We start from the raw sequence: 27,305 nt of genomic DNA, 5'->3' as shown, positions 1-27,305 counted from the left end.
GGTTATAGGTGACTCTTGGCTTAGAGTTTCAAATCCTTCTGCCATGATCTTGCTTTTACTTTGGAAGGTCCCTATGCCAACCACCAGCTTTCATACAACAGCCTTTGAGGAGGTACCAAATGGTTTATTAGGATAATGTAGTCAAGCAAACACCTCTGCTCTACGCTGAACGCCTTGCAACAGTCCATAGGAAGATATACCTGTATCTACAAATCAGGTAACTACTCCAACCCCTATCATTTACTAATTACAGCAGTATCACCAATACCTTATGCAAAGTGCTTTACAATAAGGGGAATAAATAGCCCATTGTCAATAACTTGGGACACACCCAGCAGTGACAATTCTTACTGCAAGGAGCCTTCCATTCCCCCAGCAGCACTGTCTGCTCTAGTGCTCACTCAGGTCCACAGCTAATCTGAAGCTACCTTAGGGGTCCAGCACTAATGTCATTCCTGTCAATTGCTACCAGGCCTGAGGATGCAGTTCAGTTTGTTTGATTTTTTTTAAACTAGATTGTATATTACTTAGGACATAACATAGCTGCAAATGTTTTAAAATTATTTTTGTAATACTGACTGCATAGAAGACAACATTTACACCTTTACCTACTAATTCATGTTGCAAGTTTGACATCTTTTTGAATGCTATAGCTATTTAATAATTTCTCTGAAAAAAGCACAACTACCAAACCAAAACTTTCAGAAAAACATCAGCACAGCACAAGGGCTGAATCAGGATGAAAGCAAACTGGCAGGACATTAGCATGTGCAGGATGGAAGAGGTAGCAGATAAGCTTACACCACCACTTGGTGAGTGTATACTTGGTACAGTATACTTGACAAGTGCTGTTACTTCCTTCTGGTCATGTGAGCAGTAATTTATCATGCCTCATGCTCAATCTTATCTAAGAATTTCAGTTAATTTCAGGCTTTTGCCTTCTACTGTTGAGGTATTTTGCTTAGCCTCCTGAGCGATCTTAAGGGGTTTACCCACTCAGGAACAACTGACCCACAAGGATTAGGTTTCACCAGATTGTTTTAAAAGTACTCTTGAAAGAAGACAGAAAGTGTTTTCCTTTAAACTTTTTGTTTAATTCTACAGTATCTGTCTTCCTTCTATTCTGCAATTACAGTTGAGGTTCACAGGAATAGCTTCAGAGGTTCTCAGCTACCACAATGCTTAAACTTCACTTTTAGATAAACTCAAGTAAAAATTCTGGAATTTTCTTGCCATCATACTTCAGATTCACTTTGCACAGCAGAAATTCTGATGTGATGGATCTTTACAGAAGAGTGATTTAGGCATCTTAATAAAAAAACCCTTAAAAATATAACATCTTCAATTCAACATTCAGTTTATTTTCTAAAGTAAAAATCCCATGCATAATTCTAATATACAGCATTTGATAAACAAAGACATGTTTATAAATATCTTTTTCCTTTTAATAAAGATCTCTATCTACAGTCCAGATCCTGAATGGCAATCTGCCCAACTGGTTTTCAGGCAAACAGATTCCACTGAAGAAAATGTAGATCCATATTGTTTCAGGTACTGGAGAACAAGTGTACTTCAGAACTAAATAATGATCTCTTCAGGCACTTGCCATTTGGCTAACCCAAGCTTAAGAGTTTCATTATTTATAAAAAGCAACAAAATTGCAGTCTTTACAGCCTTCTTAGCTAATTTCTGCATGAAAAAGGTGCAAAACTAGACATTTACATCAGCTATCTTGCTAAGAGAAAATGCCGTATTTCTTCTCCAATTCTTCAACAGAAGCATCTTTTAATCCCATATGGTTCACATGATTGAATAATACCTGTGTAACTGAAAAAGAAAATCCCAACATGAATCCTTATTTTTTAACTCACATTCTTTAAGTAAGTTAATCCAATTCTTTCCTTGGTGAAAGTAAGGGGCATATAGATTACACAGTTGAAATACAAATACATTTTTGAACTACTGGGAGGATGAACACAAGTAGAAAAGCAAAACTCTCACTTTGTTTCAATGCCCAGGAGCTGCCTAGCAACACTTCCTTACACAGGTGTATAATCCAGGCAACAGAGAGCTTTTAGTTTCTTCACTAACTTGACACTATGCCACTATATGCAGATGACAAACATTAATGCCAATGGCAGATCAAGCTCACATCAGGAAAAGGCATTCATAAGAGGCACTGCACTTCAGTAAGTCATTTTATTTTAAGGAGATTACCATATACTTAAAAATTTTTGAAATATGAATTAGTGAAACTCAGCTGTAGATAGTGAATTTAAATTTACACAGACCCAGAGAAAGGTTTTTCTTCTAAGAGTCTCTATTATATAGTCTGTCTGGTGCACTAAATAAAGAAAAAGTTTGAGACAAAACCCACTTTTAAAAACCATGAATTCAAGCCAATGTCAACACAAATTGCAAACTAACATGACTGATGCCTCCAGAACAGGACAGACAACTAGGCTGAGTGCTTTAGAGACTCTGTTCTCATTCTTTTGCCAACAGAAAAGTCAGGATTTGCCAAGAAATAGTCATAAACTGTGGAAACTGTATAATCTGGATACCTTGGATCTCAGATGTAGGATTTCATACAAATTCATAAATTTGTAACATTACCAGCTACAAACTGACAAGATGGCAAAGCTTATTTTATCAGAATAAAATGCAGTGGTATTACTGACTAAAATAAGAGGATTTAGCTGTAGTTTTCTAGTCTAAACAATAAATAGAGTCAAAGGATTAAGAAAAATTACATTACATTCATATTAACTTCTAAAACAATAAAAAACTAGACAACTAAAATGATTATTACATAGAATAAACAAGAGTAATGCTAAGTTTTACATATTTTTGCCAGATTCTACAGTATCACAAAGACACTACCAAATTACTTACTTTTTTTTTCTGAACCTGACATAAACATTACTGCCATATCAAATCTTTTTAATTCAGAGAGCCTCTGGAGGATTTCAAGGATGAGTGATGGCTTCTCTTTCCTGAAGAAGATTATTAAAAATATAAAAATAACCACTGGTGATTAGAAATATTCAGTAGCTGCAAGCAAAGTTGAAGAATTCAGGAACAAGAAATTAAAGGACAAATAAAATTCCCCTTTCATATTCACTATCTTTGTCTTTCCACTTGTCCATTCACAAAGCAAAAAGTCAATATCCAGAAACCTTTATATAGGTATTGTTCTACTGAGCAAGAGTGAAGAAATACAAAAACCTAGACTGATGCAATTTGGCTGATGGTCATGTACAGAATACCTACTACATGATTTAAAGCTTACACCTGGCCAAAATATCACTATTTTTATATGTATCAGGTAGTGTGAAAGAAGCAGAACGTGTGGCCTTAGGAAGCTCATTGAAAAGCTGAGCCAATTACAGCTGCCTTAACTTTCATCCATACAGAAAATTCCTAGATTGTGTTTATTTCACATTGTTTGGTCAACAGTAAACAGGCACTGCCTTTGTTACAAATACTAACAAATAGTATCTTTCTGTTATAATTTCACATTTCATTTGGAGGGAGACAGGACTCTTACCTAACAGCAAACAATTTCAGTTTCCTAGCCTTTTAAAGTTGTATCACCCAATGCAGGACTGTATGTCTAAGACAGCATTTTTCACCCATTTGATAGATATTTTACTTTTTAAGGAAGCCAAGGGAAAGGCAAACATTGATTTATGCTTGCTTTATCTCCATAAAACAACATCGAAAAACATCGAGTGTGTGCTTCTCAGACAGTGTAATACAGAAAAGCAATACAGTGCCTCTGACAGACAAAATGAACTTTAGGACTCAAATGGTAGCATGGATAGAAATTTCAAAAATAATTTGTCAGGTCCTGTCTTATCAGAACCTCAGTCTCCAATACACATTTGCTACAGGCAACTGTAAAATGCTAGCAGATAATTAAGTCTGAATGCATCACAGTAAGTGTGGCATAAAACCAAAACCCTCTGAATTTCTGAGCTTTAGAAAGTTAAAATAGAGGACAATGGGAAATTCTATGTGCTCCCAGAATACACAATAATATGAACAAAAGTTATTTCATACTAATTAATGCAAGTTTCTGGTGCTCTTTAGCAAAGCACAATTCAACAACACTCAGTAAAAGTATTTTTTTCACTTCTTTTCTACATGCTTTTTCATTATGAGTTTCACTACTTAAGAAGCATGTACTAAGTAATTCCAATTATTTCACTAATTATGCTCACGTAATGCTGTGTGCTGGAAACAAATTTGTAAGCCCGAGGTTGGGCCTAGAGAGAAAATAAACTCCCAAACACAAAACAAGAAAACAAACTCTCTCCACCACAAAACCACCAAACCTTTCAAAACAGCAGTAAGCAATGTAAAACAAAGGAGGAGTTAAACTTACTCAATATAGAAGTCATGTAGAATTTTCAGGATCTGGTTAAACAAGTCTGGATCTAAGGATTTCTGAAACAGCTTTGCATAAAGCGAGGGCTCTATTTGCTATAGAAAAATTTTAAAAGTTAATTTTAGACAAAAAAATACAACTGAGTCATGAGAATTACACGTGCATTTTTCAAAGGTCATGGACAATGCTGAAGTGCATGAAAGAAAAAAAACCAAATCACAGAATTTAACATGAAACAACTATTTTTGATTATTTGCTTGGGTTTTTTTACTAATGGTAATTTCTAACTTAAAAAAATGTTTAGTGATTTTGTTTTTCAAAATAAATGTGAGTAAAAGTACACATTAAGCAGATTGCTGTTTCAAGCATTTGATCAGTAAAAATGTTGCTATATCTAATTACCCTAGAAGCAGTCATTAGAAAATTATAATTTAATAGTTATTAATGTAAAGTCTTTAAAGAAGGGCCTATATTTGAAAAAAACGCAGAGACTGTACTTAAAGCAAATAAAAAGGCACAAAAGAAGAAAAACTCAAATGTGCATCAGATTGCTTATTGTTATGTGAAGACAATTAAGTAAAGGGATTATTGTATACTTGAGGCACTCTAAACATATCTATCCCTTCCACCTAAGGGTACTGTTTCTTCAACTGATGTTGAAGAAATTGTCCAAACACTGTTGATACTCTATGTTTCATACCTTCAGGTACAAGTACATGTTTTCAGGGCAGTCTTTCAACTTTCTGAAGTCAGATTCAAGCTGGAAAGAATTTGTAGGAATGGGAGGAACTGGAGAAGCAGACATAAATGACCTTCTGATTTCTTTTTCTCTCTGTTGGCTTGCAGGAGAAGACTGATGGATTGTTGATGAAATTCCTTTCACATTTACAGGCAGCCTGCAAAGGTATTTTGAAACATACAATCAAATCAACTTTTAAGGAAATTCTACAGTGAGACCTAATTGGAGATCCCTCTATTCAATAAAAGCTAAAATACTGAAAACTTTTTAGAAAAGATAGTGTTTTAGTTTAAGCAGATATTTTAAAATTCCTTTTCTTCACCTTTTCTAAAAAACCCACATCTGCAAATACTTAAATTTAATCAGCCTCTCTCTACTTTTTTTCTGGAAATAATTGCATTTTATAGTAGGTTACTCCCATATATACCTGCCAAAAACAAACAAAATCATATTTTCTGTAATTTCATAATGCAAAGCAGTAACAATGTCAAATGGATAAACTAGTTTCAACACTGATAGCAGCAGATCTACTTTTTGTCCTACAATTTCTCATTTAAGTCCACTGATTTTTTAGAAATTAAGAAATGGCTAAGAATATACTTTTTTCTTCAGCTCTTCACAGTAAATCCATCTAACTGAGCTAGAAAACGTGTGTGGGGCCAGTGCTTCTCACAGAAGTTCTTTGATAAGGATTCTTTATATCAACAGAATGAGGCAGCGCCGATGCAGTGGACAATGAATTCTCAAACTGAGCAAGGATAAAGTTTCTGTACTTCAGCCTAGTTTCAGCAAGACAAACTTCAGTTTGCCTAACTAACAGTGTGACCTAGAAACTGAGCACATCTGAAGCTACCACCTGCCTCAGCAGAGGAAAGGGTGGTGACACTCATCTGCTCCTCTTCTCTCACGTAACTGGGGTACAAAGAATGCTTGAACTCTGTTCAAAATATCTTCTAAAAGCAACAAATAAAAGTTGTAAAAACAGCTAGGGAAGATGGAGTGACCAAGCAAGAAAGAGTACAGCATGCAGACAAATGCTTTTTATATTTGCAATATAATTCTGAGTTTTCCACCTGACTAAATGGACCATATTTGTCTGAATCACTGAGTGGTCAACAAGGCAAACATGCAAGAACCACCCATTTCTTTCAACATTGCTTTTCCAATTCAGATTCTCCAAAGTATCTTCAAAACCTCACCACATGTAGACATCTGGAAATTAACATTATATTTAAACTACTGTTAGCTTTTAAAAAGAGGATCAGAATTATTATACTTACTGTGATAGTGATGTATCACTGATTTCTTCTATTTTCAAGTGCTTTGCTTTTGGAATATCAACTGTAGTCAACAGATCATCCTGATCTAGAGCTTCTATTGCTTCAACACTCACTGAATTCCTCCAGTTATTGACTAAAGTAGTGCTGGGCAAGTCACCATCTGATGTATCATCATCATCAACTTCTTCAATCTCTATTCTTCGCAATGGCTTCTAAACAGAGCACAGAGCTCATGTCACGTGTGGACTCAACACAAGTGTTTAAACAGACTCCAGACACAGCTGTGTGTAACTTAAAATAATTGGATGATAGCCAGTTACCTCAGCAGTGGTGCACAGAGAAGACACTCTGCATAAAGGTAAATGGCAAAACCAGGAAACCATAAAAATCTACATGAAGCCTGATATGATAATTTTATTGCTTTACCCTCATAAACCAGTGTATCCTTATGGATCTCCATATGCAGTCTGTTTTCCCAGTAATAATTGAAAATTTACTCTTTTTCACACTAAGGTTGAATAGGCAAGATTTATCATATACTTTGTCCCATTACGTGGTACAGCTTTGTAATTTAGCAAAACAAAAAATATCCAACAACACAGGCCCACAACTTCAAATTTTCATATAATAAATCTCTGTAACTCAACCCTGCTGACTGACCAAGTAACATACATCCCAAGGTAATTAATTCCACCATGTGCTAAAAATTCTTCATGATCCCCATTATTTTTGACCATCACCTAGTACCACCATCACAGGTCTTAGACAAAAAGCTCTCATCGCTTCTTACTTTTGAACTTCATTCCTGTACATGAACACACTATGTACTGCTCTAGAAATACTGATGCAAATGCACATGCTTAAACACACTCAACAATTTAGACTTCTAGGAAATGGCAGCAATAAAAGCACAGATGTTTCATCTATACTTATTCTACCTTAACAAAATAACAAGAGGAATACAACCAACCTAGCATCTTCATTTAATTTAGCAGCCAAAGTGAACACTTTATAAATATAACTGTCTATAGTATTTCAGCTACTTCATTTAGGTTTAAAGAAATAATGTTTCTAGTTACAGAGAGGACATAATACTCCTCTCTCCCAAAGGATCAAAATAATCACACACTTTCTATTAAAACTATCCATCTGAATTACATTACTTATGAGGGCAAACAAAGGTTTTCAAATAGAATGAGTGCATACACATAACCAAGTACAAGCACTCTTTGTATTTACACAACTCATTGCTGAATGTATAAAGATTAAATGTATTAAAAGAGGAAGCCTAATACATAAAGAAACCTGGTATTACATTTTTTCATCTATAACTCATTCATCTGATTATAACCACTGATAATTCATTGTCCAAATACATTGCTTATTGAAAACCAATATCCAGCTGTCCTGCAGTTTACATGAATGAAAATGCATGCCCAAAGCTCTCCGGAAAGCAGCCCTAGGTGACAGCAGGAGGCACAAGGAGGCAACTTATCTTATAACCACTATGGCTGCTGTAAAAACTGTAAACAGCAGTAGAAATGAAGGAAAGTTTACCCAGAGGTTCTCAACTTTCTCTCATTTACTCGCAACTGCAATGTCACCTATGGGCACAAGCCAGGGTTTGGGGCTGCCTGCCTATTCCACATTATAAATGTATGCATACGCCATGTTGGCTGAGGGTGGTACTGCAGGCTGAATGCTTATCCCACCACTGCTGTGAACATCAGTATTTCCATGTGTGCATATATTCTTGAAAAATATCAAAAGAGTAAATTTATGTATTTTTGGACAAAAGCACAAATTTATGTATTTGGCACAGGGAAGGCTATCTATCAGGGGTTAGTCTAGAATATAGAAAGCAGATTTTAACTCCAAACTCTACTTTTCCCACCATTATAGAAAGCAATTCATGTAACAACTTACTGTTGATTTAATCTGTAATGGATTATCTATCATTTTCACTATATTTTTGATTTCCGCTTCTTTTATCAATATTGCAGGATATTCTTGGTGAGTCTGCTGCTCTTTCTCAGCTAATTCCTGAAAAAAATGCCAAGTTGTCCAAAAGATCAGGTGTTTCATGAGTAAATACAAGATATGTTAAAAATTATGTAATAAAGAATAAAAACCTTATACTACTATAGCCTTACAAAAAACTCGTAAACAAACAAAACCCAACTATACCCAAATAAGCATACATACATTTCTTATTTTTGTGAGTTCGTTTATTGCTTGTTTATTTCCAGGTTCCAGCTTCAGAACAGCTTCAAAATCTGAGTGAAAAACAACATAGAAACTGTAGATATTTCAAGTTACAATGTACACATGGTAGATTTTTAACCTTCTATTTTCCTTTCATAGCTCTAAAAACAATTAAAGGCAGGTAAGTGACAGAATGGCCAAGACTGGAAAGGACCAGCCACCAGTGGGTCACATGGTCCAACCTCCCTGCTCAAGCAGGGCCATCTTGGAGTGCAATGCACAGGATGGCATTCAGACAGTTCTTGAATATCTCCACTGAGGGAGACTCCACAACCTCTCTGGGCAATCTGCTCCCGTGCTTGATCATCTGCACAGTAAGAATTTCTTCCTCATATTCAGGTAGAACTCCCTGTGCATCAGTTTCTGCTTGTTGCCTCCTGTCCTATTGCTTGGAACCACTGAGCAGAGCCTGGCTCCATCCTTTTGCCACCTTTCCTTCAGATACTGACAGACATTGGTGAGGTCAGCCCTCAGTCATCTCTTCTCCACACTGAACAGGCACAGCCCCCTCAGCCTTTCCTCGTAAGAGAGATGCTCCTTTCCCCTGATCATCTTTGTCACCCTCTGTGGGACCCACTCCAGGAGCTCCATGTCTCTCTTGCCCTGAGGAGCCCAGAACTGGGCACAGCACTCCAGATGTGCCTCAGCAGGGCTGAGTGGAGGGGCAGGATCACCTCCCTGGACCTGCTGGCAGCGCTCTTCCTAAGGCAGCCCAGGATTCCATTGGCCTTCTGGCCACAAGGGCACTGCTGGCTCATGGGCAGCTTGTTGAACACAGGTCCTTCTCCCCGCAGGTCAGCCTCAGTCTGTGCTGGTGCAGGGGTTGTTCTTCTCCAGGTGCAGGACCCTATATTTGCCTTTTGGATTTCCGAAGGTACCTCTCTGCCCATCTCTCCAATCTCTCAAGGTCCTTCTGGAAGCCTCACAGCACTCTGGGGTATCAGCTGCTTCTCCAAGCTTTGTATCATCACTTAACTAGCTGAGGAGGCATCTGCCCCTTCATCAAGTCACTGATGAACAAGTTAAACCACAATGGGCTCAGTATTGAACCTTGAGAGACACCACTAGAGACAGGCCTCCAACTAGACCCTGTGTCACTGATTAAGACACTCTAGGATCTGCTGTTCAGTCAGTTCTCAATCTACTTCACTGTCCCCTTATAAGTAATCCTAATGCCTATATAATTCCCTACTTTTAAATGAACTTTCCGAACTATTTCTTACCACTTATCATAAGCAGCAACAGCTGTAATTTCACACAAAATGTGTGAAAAATGTCTTTCCATTATGTGGGCACCAACACAAGAGTTTTTACACATATTCAGTGAAATTCAAGAGAAACTGCTTCATTCTTGACTTCTACACTGACAATCTCAGTAAGTTAGCATAAAAAAAGAGTAGGATGTGCTTATACCTAGTCTCTTACCTACCATATTTAGGCTAATTCAAAATCATACCTTGAATAGCTTCCTTTAGCTTCCCAAGAGCAACTCTGGCAGCTCCTCTTCTGGCAAAAGCTTTAGAATAGGAAGCATCTAAGCGCAGAGCTTGTGTGCAGTCATCTTCTGCCTCTTTGTACCTCAGCAAAAGCATAGCACAAAATTAATAATCAGTTTCAAGGGGCAGTTTCAATTGAGATGATGGAACTTCCCAAACCAATTAAAATATAAAGGTAGATCTTCATTACCTACATACATAAGCATATCACTGAGCTAAAATGTGATTAAAAAAAACTCGCACAAAATATGGTTTCTCAGCCCCTTGAAATTTAAGCTGTATCTTTTGGTATCTCAAAACAGAGTACTGACTCTTTTTAGTATTACAAAAATTCACATCCTCTGTAAAGAAAAAAAAAACACATTAAAGCTTGTCAGAGCAGAGTCCACTTTAAAAATTCAACAACAGCCTTAAAATCCAAGTTAGTACCATAGATTTGTACTTCTGAAAACCAGAAATACCATTACAAACAAAGAAAACATACCAGAGAGGAGAAGCAAGTATGCATGAGTATAAATTTTTCTACATTTGGAATTCTGTGACTTGTCCTTAACTATTTCAGAATGAGAACTCAAAATATCCTTGCATTAATGTCATTTGCTTAATTTTAAGATTAAATTTCCTCATCCCATTTATATTGTTACATTAGATCATGATTCCACTACGTGCTTAATTAAATATTTTCATTCATCCCTCCTCTCCATGTTCAAACTATCGTTAAAGTTATGCAAATTAATTTTTATTTGCTGTTCTCATCAGCACTAGCGCTTGGTTTGTGAGAATACCAATGGGCTTTTGTTGCATTTTATATTTAGTCCTCTTTGAAATGTAAAGACTCATGATACAGGATTCATCATAGAGAAGCAATTTTCTTGCTTGGTCATTCAATTAAAGTATTGCTTCCTCTGAATCTCACAGAAGAGTAATTGCATTCTGATGTCCTTTAAATTACAAGTGTTGGGTCAGAAATACTATCCATGCAACTCATCCTAGTTTGAGATCAATCTACGGTCTCTAAAGATACTCAAGTCATGTCACATTAAAACAGATGACCAACATAACCCTCTGCTCTTCAGGCTACCAGCTTACATGTTTTAAATTACCACACCATCACAGAGTCAAACGAAGTTCACACCTAAAAACTGGCTGTATGGAACTTATCTAATTTGCTGGAAAGCATGAATTTCCATACAGTTTCTGGGTTATTTGGATAAAGCTTAATTACAAATAAACAAGCAACACACACATGCCTCTATCAGTGAAGTTAAAAATACCATTTTAACATGTAAAAATTTCCAGAAAAAGCTGTTATTCATTCCTTCCAAAGTCAGAAGTTATAATTCACTTCTTTGTACAGAGCAATGTTTAGTAGTGGACTGGGTTTCATAGCTGAACACAAAACTTTGGACAGTTCCTTCCAGAAAGGTGAATATCTGGATTTTGCACACATAAAAGAATGAAAATCCAACTTCAGAAACCATTATTTCACGCTGGTGCTATTTTATTCTCTCAGTACTTGCTTCCTACAAATTGCATTTTGAGATAACACATACAGATTTGTTCCCTCTCCTTTACTGCTTTCAATTTGATTTATTCCATACTGAATTCTAAAAAAAATGAGAAGGAGTGACAGTAACTCGAGTGAAAATCTGCTGGATCATTATTCCTCGTGATCTAAACCAAACAATACAGCATGTGCAATTCCACTTACTTCTCAATCTTTAGGTAGGCCATGGCTCTGTTAGCTGGCAGCAGTGCATTGGTGCCATCTGCTGCGATACCACGGGTGTAGCACTCTATTGCAGCCTCATACTTTCCTTCTTTGAAATAACCATTACCCTGGAATATTAAGGTCCGAACAAAAAAAAAACAGCATTGTAAAAATTCAGTGCAATTAACTTTTTGTTATCCTTTTTTGCAGAGAGTGACAACATTATGAAGATGAATTGCAAAGAACATCCACATCAGGGCAGACAGTTACAGCGTATTTCTTCCTATCTACGTTTTTGTGTTCTGCCTCCAAACTATCTTAATACTTTCTAATACTTCAAGGATTAAAAAAAAAAATCTTTGCTACATGCATAGTTCAAATGCAGACTTGTAAGTCTACAACTTATTTAGCTTTATGCTTGATGTGCAGGATAACCTACCCTGTACCTCATGAATTTAAACACAAGCTGAACATTTACAATTCCCCTTTCAAGATGATTTTATGACTTCACAAATTCATATTTATCCTGCTCCATAAAACTTATACTCAAATATTACTTGTCCAAATGTTGTTGTTTTCTAATCAATGCTCCATACAAGAAAATTACATTCCTTTTTTGTTTGTTTCTGGGGAACTAACATTACCTTTTGCTTCTCAATACTGATTTGAAGCTGCACATCTCTGCTACTACCCTACTGACTGACAAAAAACCAGAAAGGCCACAGTTCAGACTTGATCCATGTCACCAGGAACAAGCCCGCAGTGAGTCAGCTCTGCTGCCAATGAACTATTGCATTGGACTGAAATTTCTCTTCTGAGACCTAGTCAAACTCTTGCTCCTTAATGCATACTTTCATTCTTATCTGATTACTTCTCACAACCAGTATAGCAAACCTGAATGATAACAAGTTAGGAGTTACATAGCTAGGTCAGTGAGCAGAAAAATTATGGTTCAGTTGGTAATGCTAATTATTTATTGAAAGAGTGGTGACAGGGAGAAATCAATAAACCAACTGTGAGTCAAGACTATGCATCTAGAGATACATTTTCATTGTCATTGTTGCCTGCACCCCCAAAGTCCTTTTTATAACTACTATTCATCATGTAATCAGAGGTCTAAAAACAAGAAATAGGCCACAACTCCCCTTGGACAAGAAGCATCAAGACACTTATAATAATGGAGAAATGGAATCTTTGTAAAGTGCAGTTTAAGTTCTACTTGTCTTACTGTGTATTTGAAATTTCACATATACAATCTGGGCTGTAAAAGCTACCTTTTATAAGTATTCCTCTAGACAAATCCAAACAGAGCTCACTGTCCCACTCACCTTCCTAGAGGCAAAATGGGAAACACCTGAAGTAACATCAAGGACATTCCATGTATAAAGTTCAAGGCGGTGCCAGGTTTAATTTATACATTTGCATAACCAAAAGCAGCATAACTAACAGTACAACAGCACCTTTTTCTTTGCTAGGTTTCTCCTGTTGCACCAGAACCTGTGACCTACCAGATCCTTTTCTGCAATTGCCTTCTGCTTGAGCTGCTGGTCTTCAATGCGCTGCTTCTCTTCATCTGTTAATCCTGTTCTGACTGCATCCTCAAACTCTTTCTGTTCTGAATTTTCTTTCAATGACAGAGCCTGTAAAAACATAATTTTCCCCTTCAGTAAGTATTTTCCCACTTAAACAGTTTCAGAACATAAATTACAATAATTTCTAAACTTTTAGGATAAGAAAATCTGCCAAGCTTTTTAACAGAAGTGCCTGTGTTGTAAATGAAATACAAATTGAAGAGACAATTTAAAAACAATTTGTTTCTTGAAAAGGTATTTCTTTGAGGGACTGCAAGTCAGAATAATGCTTGGTAAATTAGAAGTATGTAACTTCTGAAGCACAGCATGAAATGACTCATGGAACCTTTCTATATGTCCAATTCACGTATCGTTTATGTCTTCAATTACTGGAGACTTTGCATCTTCATTCTGAAAATAAATTTTTCAAGCACTGTCAAAAACACAGTTGAAGAGGCGTAAGCAAATTCATACAGAAGTGACAGGTGAGCTAACAGCTCCAAAAGTCATAATAATTAACATTCTCCCTGTTGTGAAAAGAATCTAACTTGCACTAGGAGGATTTTGTTCTGCTCTTAGAACAACTTTCTGGTTTGGTTGACCACAGCAATCAGTGGACTACAAGCAGGCTAGCAATGCAGTTTTATGGCCAAGAGAACACGGAAGTTCTCTCATGTGCTGCGCTTCCTTATACCAAAATACTAACCAATCAACCCACTCACCAAAACCCAACCAACAACAAGTGCAAAAAGACACCAAATGGCGCACACATGCAGTCTTAATCTGGGATCCAATATTACACTGATATTTGCATATGTGTGAGTTTCTCCAAAAGAAACTCCATTAAAGATTTTGACCTCAGTGAACTTCAGATGCCAGAAAAAGCATCTTTATTGAGAATTTACTGAATCAGTTCTTGTTATAAAAATTGACACAGATACAAATGGAACAGGATGTATTAATTTATGTTAGAATCTATTAATCTTTTTACCTGATCAATTTTCTTCAGTTCATTTTTTGCTTCAAAATTGTTGGCATCCAGCTCCAAAACTTTTTCATAATCTATCAGAAGACCAGAAAAGTATGTTACAGGTAGGAAGCACAGACCAGTAAGCAGAGCATTCTTTTGAGATGTACCTTTTTTGTAATTACCCAAGAAGCCTGAGATATTTCAAGTAATACATCATTCTAGAACAGTTAAAGCTGAATTATTCAACAACTACTAACATCTACCGCTATAATTTGGACTTGCTACTTGAATTTTACCTTGCCAGAAGAATATGCAACATGGTATTTCTTTGTTTACAGGAAATGAAAATTAAATTCCTACACTAAAGAAGATGATCACACAAGTTTGCATCTTAAGATTTTTAAAAAAGACCCACCTTCTTTAGCACCTTGAAGATTTTTCAAAGCAAAGCGAGCGGCTCCTCTTCTCGCATAAGCCTTTACGTAATTTTTATCTAAAGCAAGTGCTAAATTGCAGTCAGATTCCGCAACAGAAAACCTATCAAAAAAATGAATTAGTAGTTTGGACACAAATTTTCAGCAGTTCATCTTACTCTGAGGCTCACCAGGTTCTTGATAACATGGGACTCTTACATGCTTCAGCAGGGGCACAAACCAAGTACTTACATGTTTCTTGATTCTGAATACATTAAAACAAGAAAGGAAAAGAGCAGAAAGAATAACTAACTCCCCTTTCTTCACCCAAAACAAATCAAAGCCTTAGAAACAGAGCTCACTGAATGTGAAAGGCAATTTAACTTTCTCTTCCTCTTTTTTCTGAAGTCTTACACTGTTAACACAGAAGATGGTGAACTGCTAGTGTGCAAGCCAAGGAAAAATTGATGAGGGAGACTAGCAGATTGCTTCTCCCGGTGATTCCTATTTTACTTTGAAACTGGAAGGCAGGTTGCAACAACACAGCATGATGCATAAATCAAGAATTAAAACTAGACCAAAAATCTGAAGGTAGCATTTCAAGTACAAAAATAGCACAGATTTAACAATGCAAGGCTTACTTTTTCATTCTATAAAAGGCTGATGCTCTGTTTGTGGGCAATACTGGATTGTACGGATCAGAATGCATCCCTCTAGTATAGCATTTTATAGCTTCATCAAAGTTTCCTTGTTTGAAGTATTTATTACCCTGTGAATAGAAAAGAGCAAGTTTTTCAGCATTTTTCAGAATTTTCAGCAAGTTACTGTATATTGGCAGCTACAATGCTAATTAAAACCCCTAAAAATACAAAGTATTCTAGAAATGCTTAAATATTTTTGTTCAACATTTCTCATAAAATACTGCTTTACTATGAAATATGCTAACACATTCTAAGTGCACCATATTAAATAATTTTCATTGTATATTCTTTAACAGAGGTCTATAAAATATTCATTTTCACTGTCTCTAGGTCATTTCCAGAAATGTATAACAAGCATATACACAGCTACTTAAATTACCAAATGAGGTTTTTTTAAGTTTTCAGTAACTAGGTTTGGCATCTTTGCATTGCAAGCCAACATTTTCATTTCTGCCTCCTCTGGGACACAACTTTTACCTCACACACATCCTCAACGACCTCATTGCAGCCAAGATAATAATGGCCAAAGATACCTCAGCTTCTCAGTGTAGACTGCACGTGAAGGAATTCCCACAGCAGCAGGAATACAACACAAGTATCATCCATGTAGACAATTTAAAATAAACAAACAACCCACAAAAACCCAAAGCAAAGCTAGAACTACTGAAGTCAATATTGACTGGCAGATGGGTTAGGTGTTTGCTTACAAACAGAGGATTTTATCAAACACACAGAAGCTGCTACACAATTTAGCCTCCTTCTATGGCAACGAAGCCTGAGACAGATCTCTTTCTATTTCCTATTCTATAACCTTTTCCTTCTCTGCAAGAGCCTTTTCAGCATCTACATGAATTCCATCTTCTTCAGAGTCTGATTCTGGAGATACAGAATCATGAGTACTATCTTCTTTATCAAGTTCTTCAAGTATTTTATCCTGGAATCAGAAACAAAAAACCAAGATGTTGTCTTCATTGTAATTTAACAGTGCAAAATAATACAAGTAAGATTTTACTAATGTGTCCTCCAATACTGACAGCTGTGTTTAGTCTTATATTCTACTAGAATTATGACCTTTTAATAGGCTTATTGTTAAAACAGGGTTTTTTTCCCCTTAAACTAAAATTCAATCTGGTAGATGAAAGCACAGTCAAAAAAACCCAAGTATTTATGAATATTCCAAATACTAGATTTGCAATCTTTTTGGGTGAAAGCTACCCTATGTTCATACAGTACCCAGCACAGTAAGATACTGACTAGTGGACTGATTCTCAGCACTGGAACAAAATCTTATTTAACACAGAATCAACTGGGGACAAGACTCTGGCAACAAAGCAAATCTTAAGACTCACCACATCAAGTTTTCCCCATGCTTCATAATCGTAAGACCTGATCTTGTTTTTCTTGTTTTCCTCAGAGGTTATCTTTGAAGGGACTTTATTTTTGCTTTTCTTCTTTTTCTTAAAAGCCTTGTTTCGAATGGGTGGCAATTTCTAAACAGAATTAAGTAACTTATTATAAAACAGATGTGTGGAAATCACTTGCACTGAAGAATCTGCAGCACCTGTATCTAGACAGAATACATATCTAGCGGCTAGTTTTATTTTAGAAATCCATCCAGCAAGCTGTTCTCATGAGCTCTACAAAACCACTAAGAACTACAAGCATAAATCTTTCAACACTTAATAGTAAATATTACATGTATGATATAAAACCAAGTTTTAGAAGACAACTGTCTTCAGAGTATCACTAAAGAATCAGTTCAATATGCTAAATGTCAGCAGTAAATTACCAATACTGATGCTGCAAACAGAAATATTCTCATAGATCTACCCAGAACTGATAAAAAGTTTACTGGCCTCATCACCTTCTGGTGCTACTGGCCCACAGCTCTGTTGGTGGTGCAGTTTACAGAGGAATTTGTAGTTTACTTCAGGTGAAGAACACATGGATGAGTTTACGCCTTCTATTCAGATATTTTAAGTAAAAAAATGTAATTTTGCTAATGCAAAACATAATTATTATAAATATTATCACAGTATGAACAGCTGAACTGACACAGGTCTTGTGTTTTCTTACCTCTTCTGGGACCCCACTCTGTTTCCTGAGTTCAGAATCCACTTCTTTAATATCTTTTTCCCAGCTCTCCAATTCTCTCATAAAATCCTGCAGCTCTTCAGCATTTTGCTTCACTTGCAGCTGCAGCTCTATCGCTTTATTCGGTGCACTCATCATAACCTGCCAAAATTCAAGGAAAAAAGCCTTCTAAAAAGAAGTTGGAAGTATGTAGTGAAGGAAGCTAGCTACTTCAAAATTAACAAGTCTGACTTACATGCCAGTCAGACTTCCCAATAGCATAGGAGGAACATTAAACATTAAGAGACTAAAGAGGAAACACAGTTTAAACGTCTTTCAAAAATGAAGGGAAGCCATATTATTCCAATAAAACTATATAATAACAAACAGCAATTCATGTTTTCCTAACTAAATATAAGGTAAAGCACCCAACAAGTGAATGGTAATCCTGAAACTGCAAGCAAGTCCCTACAACACTGTTTAATAATTATTAACACTTGATTGTCTTCATAGATTTTGCTGTCTCAATTTTGTTGTCTTAAGAGAAAGAAGTTTTATTATCACAAAAATATCAAGTCACAATTAAAAAGTAATCTTAAAAATTTTGGTTACAATTCAGAAAAAAAAAGAAATCCCATATGTGTACAGTGCATAGCACAAAAACCAGAAAGGATGAAACAAACATGTTTTGAAAACAATCATGATTAAGTAACTCATGATAAGCTAAATACAAACTTAGACAAAGAGTTATGAATGGTTGCTAACTATAACCTCTTGATGGCGAGCTTCAGGATCTGTTACAAGCCTCATGGACATATAAATAAGCTATTTGTAGAGATACTACACATAAAACTTTTAAGGAAGAAAAAGATCTAGGCTATTTGACATGCTTTATTTAACGTTATTTTTCACACCTGTACAATAACCTAGTAGCACAACAATATAAAAATTTATGAGCCAGACAAAGCTAATGATTTCTGTGGTACAATGTGCCATCCATAATTACAGACAAGGGTCTCAAAGAGATGGAAAAACCCACTGTACAATTACTAGTGAACTAATGCTACCATAGCAGAAAGGTTTTTAAATGCTTAGGAATAAGCAGATGAGTGGATGCCCTGCTGCAGCAGTTTGTTTCTCCCTAGCTCAGGCACAGGTGGTGACATAATTATCCTGAACAATGTATTAGGTCTATTTCAAACAAAACAGAAATCAACTTTCATTGAAGCCAAAAATACATAGCTTTCATCACGTTTTCAGTCAAGCAGCTTACTATGTTTTTATCCACCTTCAACTGTTGTCCCATGCCAAATTACCACTGTAATATTCAGTCTGTTAATTTCGAGCAACTTGGGCAGGGACACATCAAATATTCCAGACAGCTTAGCATTTCTAGGCAGACACAAGATACTTAAAAGCATGCAAAAAAAAAATCTTGTAATCTATTGACCTTTTTCCTATGTCTGACTATAACAGTATTCTCACGCAGGCGAAAACCTAACACGAAGTCTGGCAGTTTATTCTCTGCCACTCTAAAGCATCCTGCTAAAGTGTATAAAGTCAAATTGCTCCGTTACCAACTAGCCGCACACAGCTTAGCGACGCCTTTAACCCACGCACTGACAGCAGCCTCTGCGGCGCAGCCCTTAAACCCTCCAGGGCACTTTTATTCGACTCTCAACTGAGAGCTGAGCCCTCCCAACGCCCGAAGGCGGCTGCTCCCAGCGGCTCCCCTGGAGCGGCCGCAGCACGGGCCGGCCCTGGGGCGGGCGCCGAGGCCGCGCCGCAGGAGGCCCCGAGGCAGGGCAGCCCCTGCGAGCCCCGGCACCGCCCGCAAGTGCAAGCGAGGCCTTGACTCCATCAGGCTGTGCTCCCCTCGCCTCACCTCGCCTCGCCTCCCCGCGCGGCCAGGCCGCCCGTGGCCCACAGGGGCGGGGATGCGGCTGCGGGACGGCGCCTCCCGAGCACCGCACCCCGCGCTCGCCCCGTCCCGCCCCGGCCTCACCTGCGCCGCGCCGCGGCTCCTCCCGCGCTGCCCGGCCCGCTCCCGGCCTGCCGCGCGGCCCCTCGCCGCCAGGAGCCAACTGCGCCTGCGCGCCCGGCCCCCCGCCCACGTGCCGGAAGCGCGGCCGGCGATTGGCGCGGCCCCGGGCCCCGCGGCCCCCGGCAGGCGCGGGCCCGCACGGCCTGACATGGGGCACGGGGAAGCGGATTCGCCACCGGCGGCTGAAAAGAAAGGGGCGGAGGAGGAGGAGGATGATTTAGGCTACCGGCTCTTCCCGGACCGAAATAAGAAGCCGCAGAGTTTCCTGGTCCGCAGCCTCTTCACCTTCCACAACAAGTGCCAGCTGATGCTGAGGCTGACCCTGGAAACGAGTAAGCGCTCCCCGTCCTCCTGCGGGCCCGGCCCGGCGCGGGAGAGGTGCCAGGCGGAGCCCGGGCCGCCCGCGGCCGCCAGCGGCGGTGACCTTGTGCCGCGGGTCCGGGGGAGGGCCCGGCCCTGGCCCTCCTGCCGCAGCACCCCCGCGGCCGCCGGACTGCGCCCGAGCCGGTGGCGGGGTGCGGCTGCTGATTTAGGAATATGCTGATTTTGGTTAAGATAAAATACAATTTCGAAAGTGGCAGAGAGAGGCTTTTTTCTTATAAGAAGGTTCTCCTGTACTTCTATTTTTTTTCCTGAGAAATTGAGATGATTTGTCAATGTCTGTGCATTTATGCCCCTTGCACTGTTTGATGTGGTCTGTGCGTGTTGACAGCAAGCAACGATGGTCACTATAGGCTGCTCTATTTATGTTTATTAGTAATAAAATAATGTCAGGAGTGACTTGATTCCTGAACAGCTTTTACTCTGTGTTCTGGGCTATCAAAAAGACCATGGCCATACCTCCAGGGAGGTCATTCTCCCCCTCTGTTCTGCTCTCCTGGGACCCCACCTGCAGTACTGCAGCCAGCTCTGGTGCCCCCAGCATAAGAAGAAGGTGGAACTGTTGGAGTGGGTCTAGAAATGGCTGTCACGTTGGTAAAGGGGCTGCAGCACGTCCCCTACAAAGACAGGCTGAGAAAGTTGGGGCTGTTCAGCTGCAGAAGAGAAGGCTGCATGGAAACCTCAGAGCAACCTTCCAGTGTCTGAAGGGGCATACGTGGAAGCCAGACAGAGACTCCTCATCAAGAATTGCAGTGATAGGATAAGGAATAACGAGTTTTGCAGCAGGGCAAACTTAGACTAGATACACAGAAGAAATTTTTTACTGTGAGGGTGGTGAGGCACTGGGACAGTTGCCCAGAGCAGCTGTGGTTGCACCATCTGGGCATGTTCCAAGGCCCAGTTAGATGGGGCTCTGAGGAGCCTGATCGAGTGGAGCGTGTCCTTGCCCAAGGCAGGGGGATTGGAGCTTGTTTATCTCTAAGCTCCCTTCCAACTCAAACAGTTCTATGATTCTATATCACATAGTCTGATCTGTAACAGATGCCAGTTGCATTGCAATAGGATTAAATATTGCAAAGTATAAATTTGCGTGTATAGAGCTTTTCTTGATTTTTCCGTGACTGTCTTTATATTTTGTTTATAGATGATTTTCAAAAGTTTTGTCTAGAGAAATTGATTGCAGCAATGTTTTTCTAGATCCATATGCTCGACTTCTTCTTGAGGCTCTGAAGCAATCTGGTTGGTATGTAAACTAATTTGTCTTTTTCCGTGTACTAATGTCACTGTAATAAGTAGTGACTGAAGTTTTTTAAGTTCTTTTCTGTGGCTTTGTTTGTTTGGGCCTTTCAGCACTGTCTTCAATGACCGGCACTTTTCTTGTGAAAACTGTGATGGCTGTGTCAGTGGAGGTTTTGATGCTGCCACATCTCAGGTAGGTGCTGGACATAGTACTCTTTCAAAGGACTGCAATTTTGTAGTGTTTTGTGGCTAGGATTAAATCTACCCATACTGATACATGAGTTAATCATGAAAACAAGAGAAATGAAAGATGTTCCATGGCATTGGAACTAGTATACTTCAGTATGATAAGGCTGTTAATGTTGAAAAACATCAATCCAAGGACCCTAAATCCTGCTTGTGGTGTGTCTCTTAGAAGTAAGGGAGATGTTGAAACTTAGTGAAAGGACTACCTATATCTCTTCTTCTGCAGATTGTTCTGTGTCAGAACAACATTCGCCAGCAGTCCCATATGAACCGGGTAGTCGCACATGAATTGATTCATGCATTTGATCACTGCCGTGCACATGTTGACTGGTTTAAAAATGTCAAACACTTAGCATGTTCAGAGGTAAGTTAAAATGCTTCTAATGTTGTCATTTTATTAATTATTGCTGGTTATTAGGGCTGCTTTGTGTTACATGGTCTGTTACACACAATTAATTTGTTTTAATCCTGTTAATACATTTTGTCCTTTCTGTCAGGTCAACCTAAATAGTTTTGTTCAGAAAACAAATACTTAGTTTTCACAAATATTAGTGAGTTAATGTCATACTAACTAGAATGTGATTACTGTGAGTGTAAGAAGTGGTTATTGACAAATAAGAGAGTTGTTAGAAGTGAAAACACATTAACATGGTAATCAAATGCTTATAGAATTGTTTTTATCCCATGCAAGTCATGGTATGTTGGGTGATTATCACAGTAACCTTGGTTTTGTTTAGTTTTTTTTGATTAACAACAAACTCGTCTTTTCCTCTAACATTCATTTTTTGAGTTATTGTGGTATTGCTGCTAGCACACTGTAGTTATGAATCCATCACCTCTGGATGAGGTTCTGAGTAACCTGGTCTAGTGGAACGTGTCCCTGCCCATGGCAGGGAGATAAGAACTTGATGATCTTTAAGTCCCCTTACAACCCAAACCATTCTATAATTCTGTGGTTTCAGAGGACATTTGAGTTTTAAGGGCCTTAACACTTGACACTTCAGGAGGTGAAATTAAATGGAGCACAGGCTGGGAGGGATTCCTCTTGTGTATGTGACACAGGTGTTGTGTGTATGAATCTGCATGCTTTTATTTGATTTCTGGTGTAATCTGTATCATTTTGTCACAGAAAAGTTTGTCACAGGCTCAGCTTCAGACTTTCATTTCTGATTCTTCTATCTCCTACCCTGCCAAGTGGCACAGGGAGCAGGGAGTGTGAGCTGTGGTCAGTTCATAGCACTTTGTCTCTGCTGCTTCTTCATCCTTGCACTCTTTCCCTAGTCCAGCTTGAGGCCCTTCCCACGAAATACAGCCCTTCATGAGCTGCTTCAGCATTAGTCTTTCCCTTGGGCTGCTGTTCTTCAAGACCTGCTCCACCTTGACTTCTTTCCACAGCATACAGTCTTTCAAGAATGGACTGCTCCAGCACTGGTCCCCAAGGCCCGCAGTTCCTGACAGAAAATGCACTCCTGCATGGGCTCTCTATGGGCTGCTGCTTTTTTCAGGGCATGTTTGTCTCTCGTGTCGTGATGTCTTCCTTGGACTGCAGTGTGGATATCTGCTGTACTGTGTTCCTTCACAGACTGAAGGGAGACAACCTCTGTCTCCATGGTCTTCTCCTCTGATGCTTGCAGCACCTCCTCCCCATCCTTCCTCAGTGTCTGTGGGGCTGTTTCCCTCACATTTTCATCACTCCTCTGTCTCACAGCTGCCTTGTAGGTTTTTTAATCCTTTCTTGAATGCGTCATCACAGAGATACAACCAGCACCAGTAATGGTGGGTCTGTTTTAAAACCAGTTAAAACAGTCTCTGTCTGACATAGGCTCAGCCACTTCTGCAGTCTCACAGAAGCCACTCTGGGAGGCCCCTCACTGCCAACACTTTGCCATGTAAACCTAATACAATAATTCTTAATTATTAACTTTCATATACTTTATTTTTTTTTTATCCAAGCATTTCTGCAGTGCAGAATAAAGTATGTAAACCTCAAACATAAGTTTTATATAAATCAAGATTGTGCCTGTTCTTTATCTTGTCAGGATTATTTGTTCATTTCAGGTATTTTGATTACTTAATTTTATGGTATCTACTTTTTTTGTTGACAGCTTTTCTAATTCTTCCTTTTTCACATTTTCCATGCATTTATTTTCACTCTGGTACTTAATTATAGGAAATCAGGATTTATGTACATTTCCTAACAGACTGTGTAGGGTATAAAATATTTAGCAGACAAAAGAAATTCTTGTGTAGAGGACAAGACAGTTAAGCTAAAACATACATGCTCATCTAAATGTAGGTTTTTGCAAAACAAATGAGTTACAGCTCTTCTGGTATTGCATCTGTAGTCTTTGGAAGGTATCTGCCTTTCTTCCTGACTGCTGTAACAGATTCTGATATCGATTGGGGAGAATAATATTACTTCCCATGTTCTTCTAGCAGTTCATCTATATACACACATATAATCTCTACTGCTCATTTATTTATATTTTAGGGATGTGTAAGAGGTAGTTCCTGGAGAAACCTGAAGGTTGTTGTAGTTCACTGAGGCTGAGATGGATGTAGAGGGTATGGTAGTAACAGGTGCTTAAGAAGCTAAAGTGGCCTCCAGAATCTCCCCTACCAACAGTCATCAGAAGTGTAGAAGAAAAATGTTTGTTACAATTTCTTGGACTTTGTATTTTCATGTGTCTCTCTGATCTTGTGATTTTTTATTTTTCTCAATAGATTCGAGCTGCTAATCTCAGTGGAGACTGTACTTTGATGAATGAAATAGCCAGGTTTAAATTTGGATTGAAAGGGCACCATCAGGTAAAAACTGTGGCTATTAAAAATCTAATAATTTATTATGTTACCTACTTGGTCTTAGCCTTCTGAGCTTTCATAGCTGAAAATTTTAGAAAAAGAAATAGATGCTATGGAGTTGCTGTTTCCTCTTTACTAACCCTTAATGATCAATGTTAGGTTTTTTTCCCCACCTTGTTATTTTTATTGGAGTGAAATCCCTGAACATTTAGTCATGTTTTAAAGCATTACCACTAACAATGGATGGCTAATAAAACCATGGCAGGAAATGTAGTGGAAATACCTTATCCACTTTAAGTGGTTGACACTCTTAAAAAGTTATTGAAAACTGAAGGTAGCAAAATGAGAAGATTTCTAAATAATCATGTGTATTAAGTCTTGTAGGAATTATTTTTGTGAATAGTAATGAAGTCTACAGATTGAGACCCAAGTAATTGCTCATTTTAGAGTGGCAGTTAGCTTGTAGATGATGTTTACATATTTTCTGGTCTTTTGGCAAAGAAACTATAAGAAAAAGTTGCCATGAAGAGAAGTATCAAAATTAAGGCCAGTAAAGAAGTCATTCCATTGTTTCACAGCATTTCAGTTTGTAAAGAACCTAAGTGGTATTTGTGTTTGTCGCTTTCTAACCTTTTTTTTGTGTCCAGGTCAAGTTTTACAAATACTTAATACCTACAAATAATGCCAAATTGTATTTTAATTCCTATTCTAAGGAATGTCTTTTAATTATTTCATGGTTTATGTGTACATGGAAAACTAAAGCGCATTGTTTACACAGGATGGAACTAAAATGTACTTCAATGCTTACTACAGGCACTGTTTGACTCTTCTTTCATACAAAATTGTTGCCTATACAGTAGGATACAAAATGTGGAAAAAAGTCGCACTAATAATGACAGGTTTTTTTTTTTTCACTTCAGACTTGTGTACGAGACAGAGCAATTCGTTCCATTCTGGCTGTTAGAAAAGTTAGCAAAGAAACAGCAGAAAAAGCTGTGGATGAAGTTTTTGATGCCTGCTTCAATGATCTGGAACCTTTTGGAAGAATCCCACACAGCAAGGCAGATGCAAAACGTGCTTACAGAGACTTTCAGAACAGAGATCGCTATACTGCTAATTTGTAAGGGTGGAGGGGAAAGCCATGTGAGGAATTACATTAATACCTGATTGTTCAGTAACATCTGGAGTTACAGTCCATGCCCACAGTGCACGTGGAAAGGGCAAATCTATCAAGCGTATTAATTAATTTTTTAGACATTTTTTGTGAGCCAACTTCCATGGAAGTAAATGGGGTAAATGAACAAGACTAAAAATGGTGCTTGCTCTCCTGTTATTCCACAAAGATAATTTAGTATGCCAAATGATTGTCAAATACAATTCAATGTGCTTTTTTCACTCTGGCTGACTAGGACTTGGTTTCTGAAATTTTGCTGCCACTGAATAAATCTTTCCATAAAATCTTAATGTTTTCCCTGTCTTCGATACACAGTAATGAACTTGATAATCTTCATCACTTTATTTTAAAAGATGGGCCCCTGAACTACAGCTCTATGCTCTAGATTTAATAACTATGGGTAAACCCAAAATTTAGTAACCGCCACATTTGCTTTTGAGCATGTCCTGAAATTCTTGGGTGGTTATCATTTCCAGTGGTGGGAAAGCTTTTGTGACTTGAGTCCTTTATGCCCTGAATATGCTGCTCATGTCCTCATTGTCTTTGGTATTGGAGGACCAGGTATGATGATCAGTGTTGCCTTCTCCTGTTCTGTGTTCCAAAATGTTTTGTGACAAGAGGACTGTCAATGTATGGAGCTTTTTCGGCCAATACCTAATTTGACTGTAGTGGGGCAGCAGACTCTGGTGGGACTTGAGCTGCAGTGAGGCACTGAACTGCTCTGGAAGGGAAATGTCAGCACATGCACCATTTTCAAGAGCCTGACATGCTGCAGCTGAAAGGAGGAGGTAATCCCAAGTACCTCCAGAATTTGGCAGCCTTTGACAGGGCCCTTATTTGACTGTAGACTTGGGCTCCTGCAATCCACCTATTTATTTCACATCCCTACAATGTTTTGGATCTGACCATCGTTCTGTAGTTTCCTCCTGGGAAGTATTCAGTCATGTGATAAATCTCCAGCCCACTGGTCCTGCTTCTAAGGTGTCACTCAGGAACAAGGTGCCTGAAGATGACAACAGTGTGTTGCCTTTTCCTGATCAGTTTCATCACTTTAAGATTAAAACCTAAGCACAGTCCTCACAAAGGACAAAGCGTAGCATACACAAAGTGCCTGAGAAAGCTGATCAAGCCTGAATTAGGAGTTCTGTTTGTGTTGGGCTATGAATGGGTTTCATTTATTTCCAGGTGTAGCATAATTCATACCTACAGGAACCATTGCTTCTGGGGCTAAGCATTGATGTAGATCCCTCAGAAAGTCATCCCTGTTGTACTTGAAGTTAGGTCTTGACTAAGATTCTTCAGTAGTTTTACAGAATTTCAAATGGAGATTTCATAATCTTATTTTTCTGGGGTAATTCATCAGTGACTGACATAATCTCATGGCTGAATATCTGAACAGAAAAAAATGGGTATAATAACGTAGATACCTATGGAGAAAATTACACATTGAATTCTAGGCTTCCTGTTATCCATGCAGTCTCTATAGACCTGGAGTCTCCAAAATCCTCTGAGGATCAGAGATGCTTTGAAATCAGCATAATAGTATGTGTTAATAGTCCCTTAACCTTTACTATTTTTCAAGTCACCATTTTAATCAGTATGATGTATGATGCTGGGTTTTTTATACCAAAGTTCTGCTTTAATTAATGTGTGTGTGTTTGCATTTATATTGTATTTTGACCAATACATAGTTTGATTATATACGTTTGTCTTCTATCTGGGATAAGCTTTATGAAGTCTACTTAGAAATGAAAAATACAGCAATAAAAACTAGAAAATGCAAGTATACAAGCTGCTTTTTTTTTGA

The 27,305-nt window shown here is 38.4% G+C and overlaps 2 protein-coding genes across 5 annotated transcripts; one reads left to right on the top strand and one right to left on the bottom strand.

The window, feature by feature from the left end:
• Positions 1 to 1,340: 1,340 nt before the first annotated feature.
• On the bottom strand, positions 1,341 to 19,676 carry RPAP3 (RNA polymerase II associated protein 3). 3 transcript variants are annotated; one of them, XM_058806132.1, is made up of 17 exons: positions 19,618 to 19,676; positions 17,616 to 17,774; positions 16,889 to 17,029; positions 16,351 to 16,473; positions 15,480 to 15,607; positions 14,841 to 14,962; positions 14,447 to 14,517; positions 13,393 to 13,524; positions 11,885 to 12,012; positions 10,134 to 10,255; positions 8,618 to 8,688; positions 8,339 to 8,455; positions 6,413 to 6,624; positions 5,094 to 5,289; positions 4,391 to 4,488; positions 2,896 to 2,996; positions 1,341 to 1,827 (listed from the first exon to the last, which is right to left on the bottom strand). In XM_058806132.1, the coding sequence occupies exons 2-17, from the start codon at positions 17,769 to 17,771 to the stop codon at positions 1,736 to 1,738; spliced, it is 2,010 nt and encodes a 669-aa protein (XP_058662115.1). In that variant the 5' UTR covers positions 17,772 to 17,774; positions 19,618 to 19,676; the 3' UTR covers positions 1,341 to 1,735. The 3 variants fall into 3 exon arrangements, with proteins under 3 accessions (XP_058662115.1, XP_058662116.1, XP_058662117.1); XM_058806133.1 differs by having other exon boundaries at positions 19,498 to 19,673; XM_058806134.1 differs by lacking the exon at positions 19,618 to 19,676 and adding an exon at positions 19,190 to 19,208.
• Positions 19,677 to 19,735: 59 nt separating this feature from the next.
• ATP23 (ATP23 metallopeptidase and ATP synthase assembly factor homolog) lies at positions 19,736 to 25,788 on the top strand. Of its 2 annotated transcripts, none has more exons than XM_058805071.1 (6): positions 19,736 to 19,988; positions 21,235 to 21,280; positions 21,388 to 21,469; positions 21,749 to 21,886; positions 24,247 to 24,330; positions 25,245 to 25,788. In XM_058805071.1, exons 1-6 carry the CDS (start codon positions 19,805 to 19,807, stop codon positions 25,446 to 25,448), a joined length of 738 nt encoding a protein of 245 aa, XP_058661054.1. In that variant the 5' UTR covers positions 19,736 to 19,804; the 3' UTR covers positions 25,449 to 25,788. The 2 variants fall into 2 exon arrangements, with proteins under 2 accessions (XP_058661054.1, XP_058661055.1); XM_058805072.1 differs by having other exon boundaries at positions 19,852 to 19,988; positions 21,182 to 21,280.
• The last annotated feature ends 1,517 nt before the right edge of the window (positions 25,789 to 27,305 follow it).

This window comes from Ammospiza caudacuta, chromosome 5 (genome assembly GCF_027887145.1).
Source record: "Ammospiza caudacuta isolate bAmmCau1 chromosome 5, bAmmCau1.pri, whole genome shotgun sequence".
Taxonomy (NCBI): Eukaryota; Metazoa; Chordata; class Aves; order Passeriformes; family Passerellidae; genus Ammospiza; species Ammospiza caudacuta.
The sequence above is the reverse complement of the archived record's forward strand: the minus strand, read 5'-3'. Positions and strand labels throughout refer to the sequence as shown.

Excerpts from the sequence above, each read along its gene's own strand:
- RPAP3 (XM_058806132.1), bottom strand. The coding sequence starts at position 17,771 with ATGATGAGTGCACCGAATAAAGCGATAGAGCTGCAGCTGCAAGTGAAG. Across the intron at positions 17,030-17,615 it reads AGAGTGGGGTCCCAGAAGAG|AAATTGCCACCCATTCGAAA; the intron begins GTAAGAAAACAC and ends AATTCTGTTTAG. Across the intron at positions 15,608-16,350 it reads CTCTTGCAGAGAAGGAAAAG|GGTAATAAATACTTCAAACA; the intron begins GTTATAGAATAG and ends TTCTATTCACAG.
- ATP23 (XM_058805071.1), top strand. The coding sequence starts at position 19,805 with ATGGGGCACGGGGAAGCGGATTCGCCACCGGCGGCTGAAAAGAAAGGG. Across the intron at positions 21,281-21,387 it reads GCTCTGAAGCAATCTGGTTG|CACTGTCTTCAATGACCGGC; the intron begins GTATGTAAACTA and ends TGGGCCTTTCAG. Across the intron at positions 21,887-24,246 it reads AACACTTAGCATGTTCAGAG|ATTCGAGCTGCTAATCTCAG; the intron begins GTAAGTTAAAAT and ends TTTTCTCAATAG.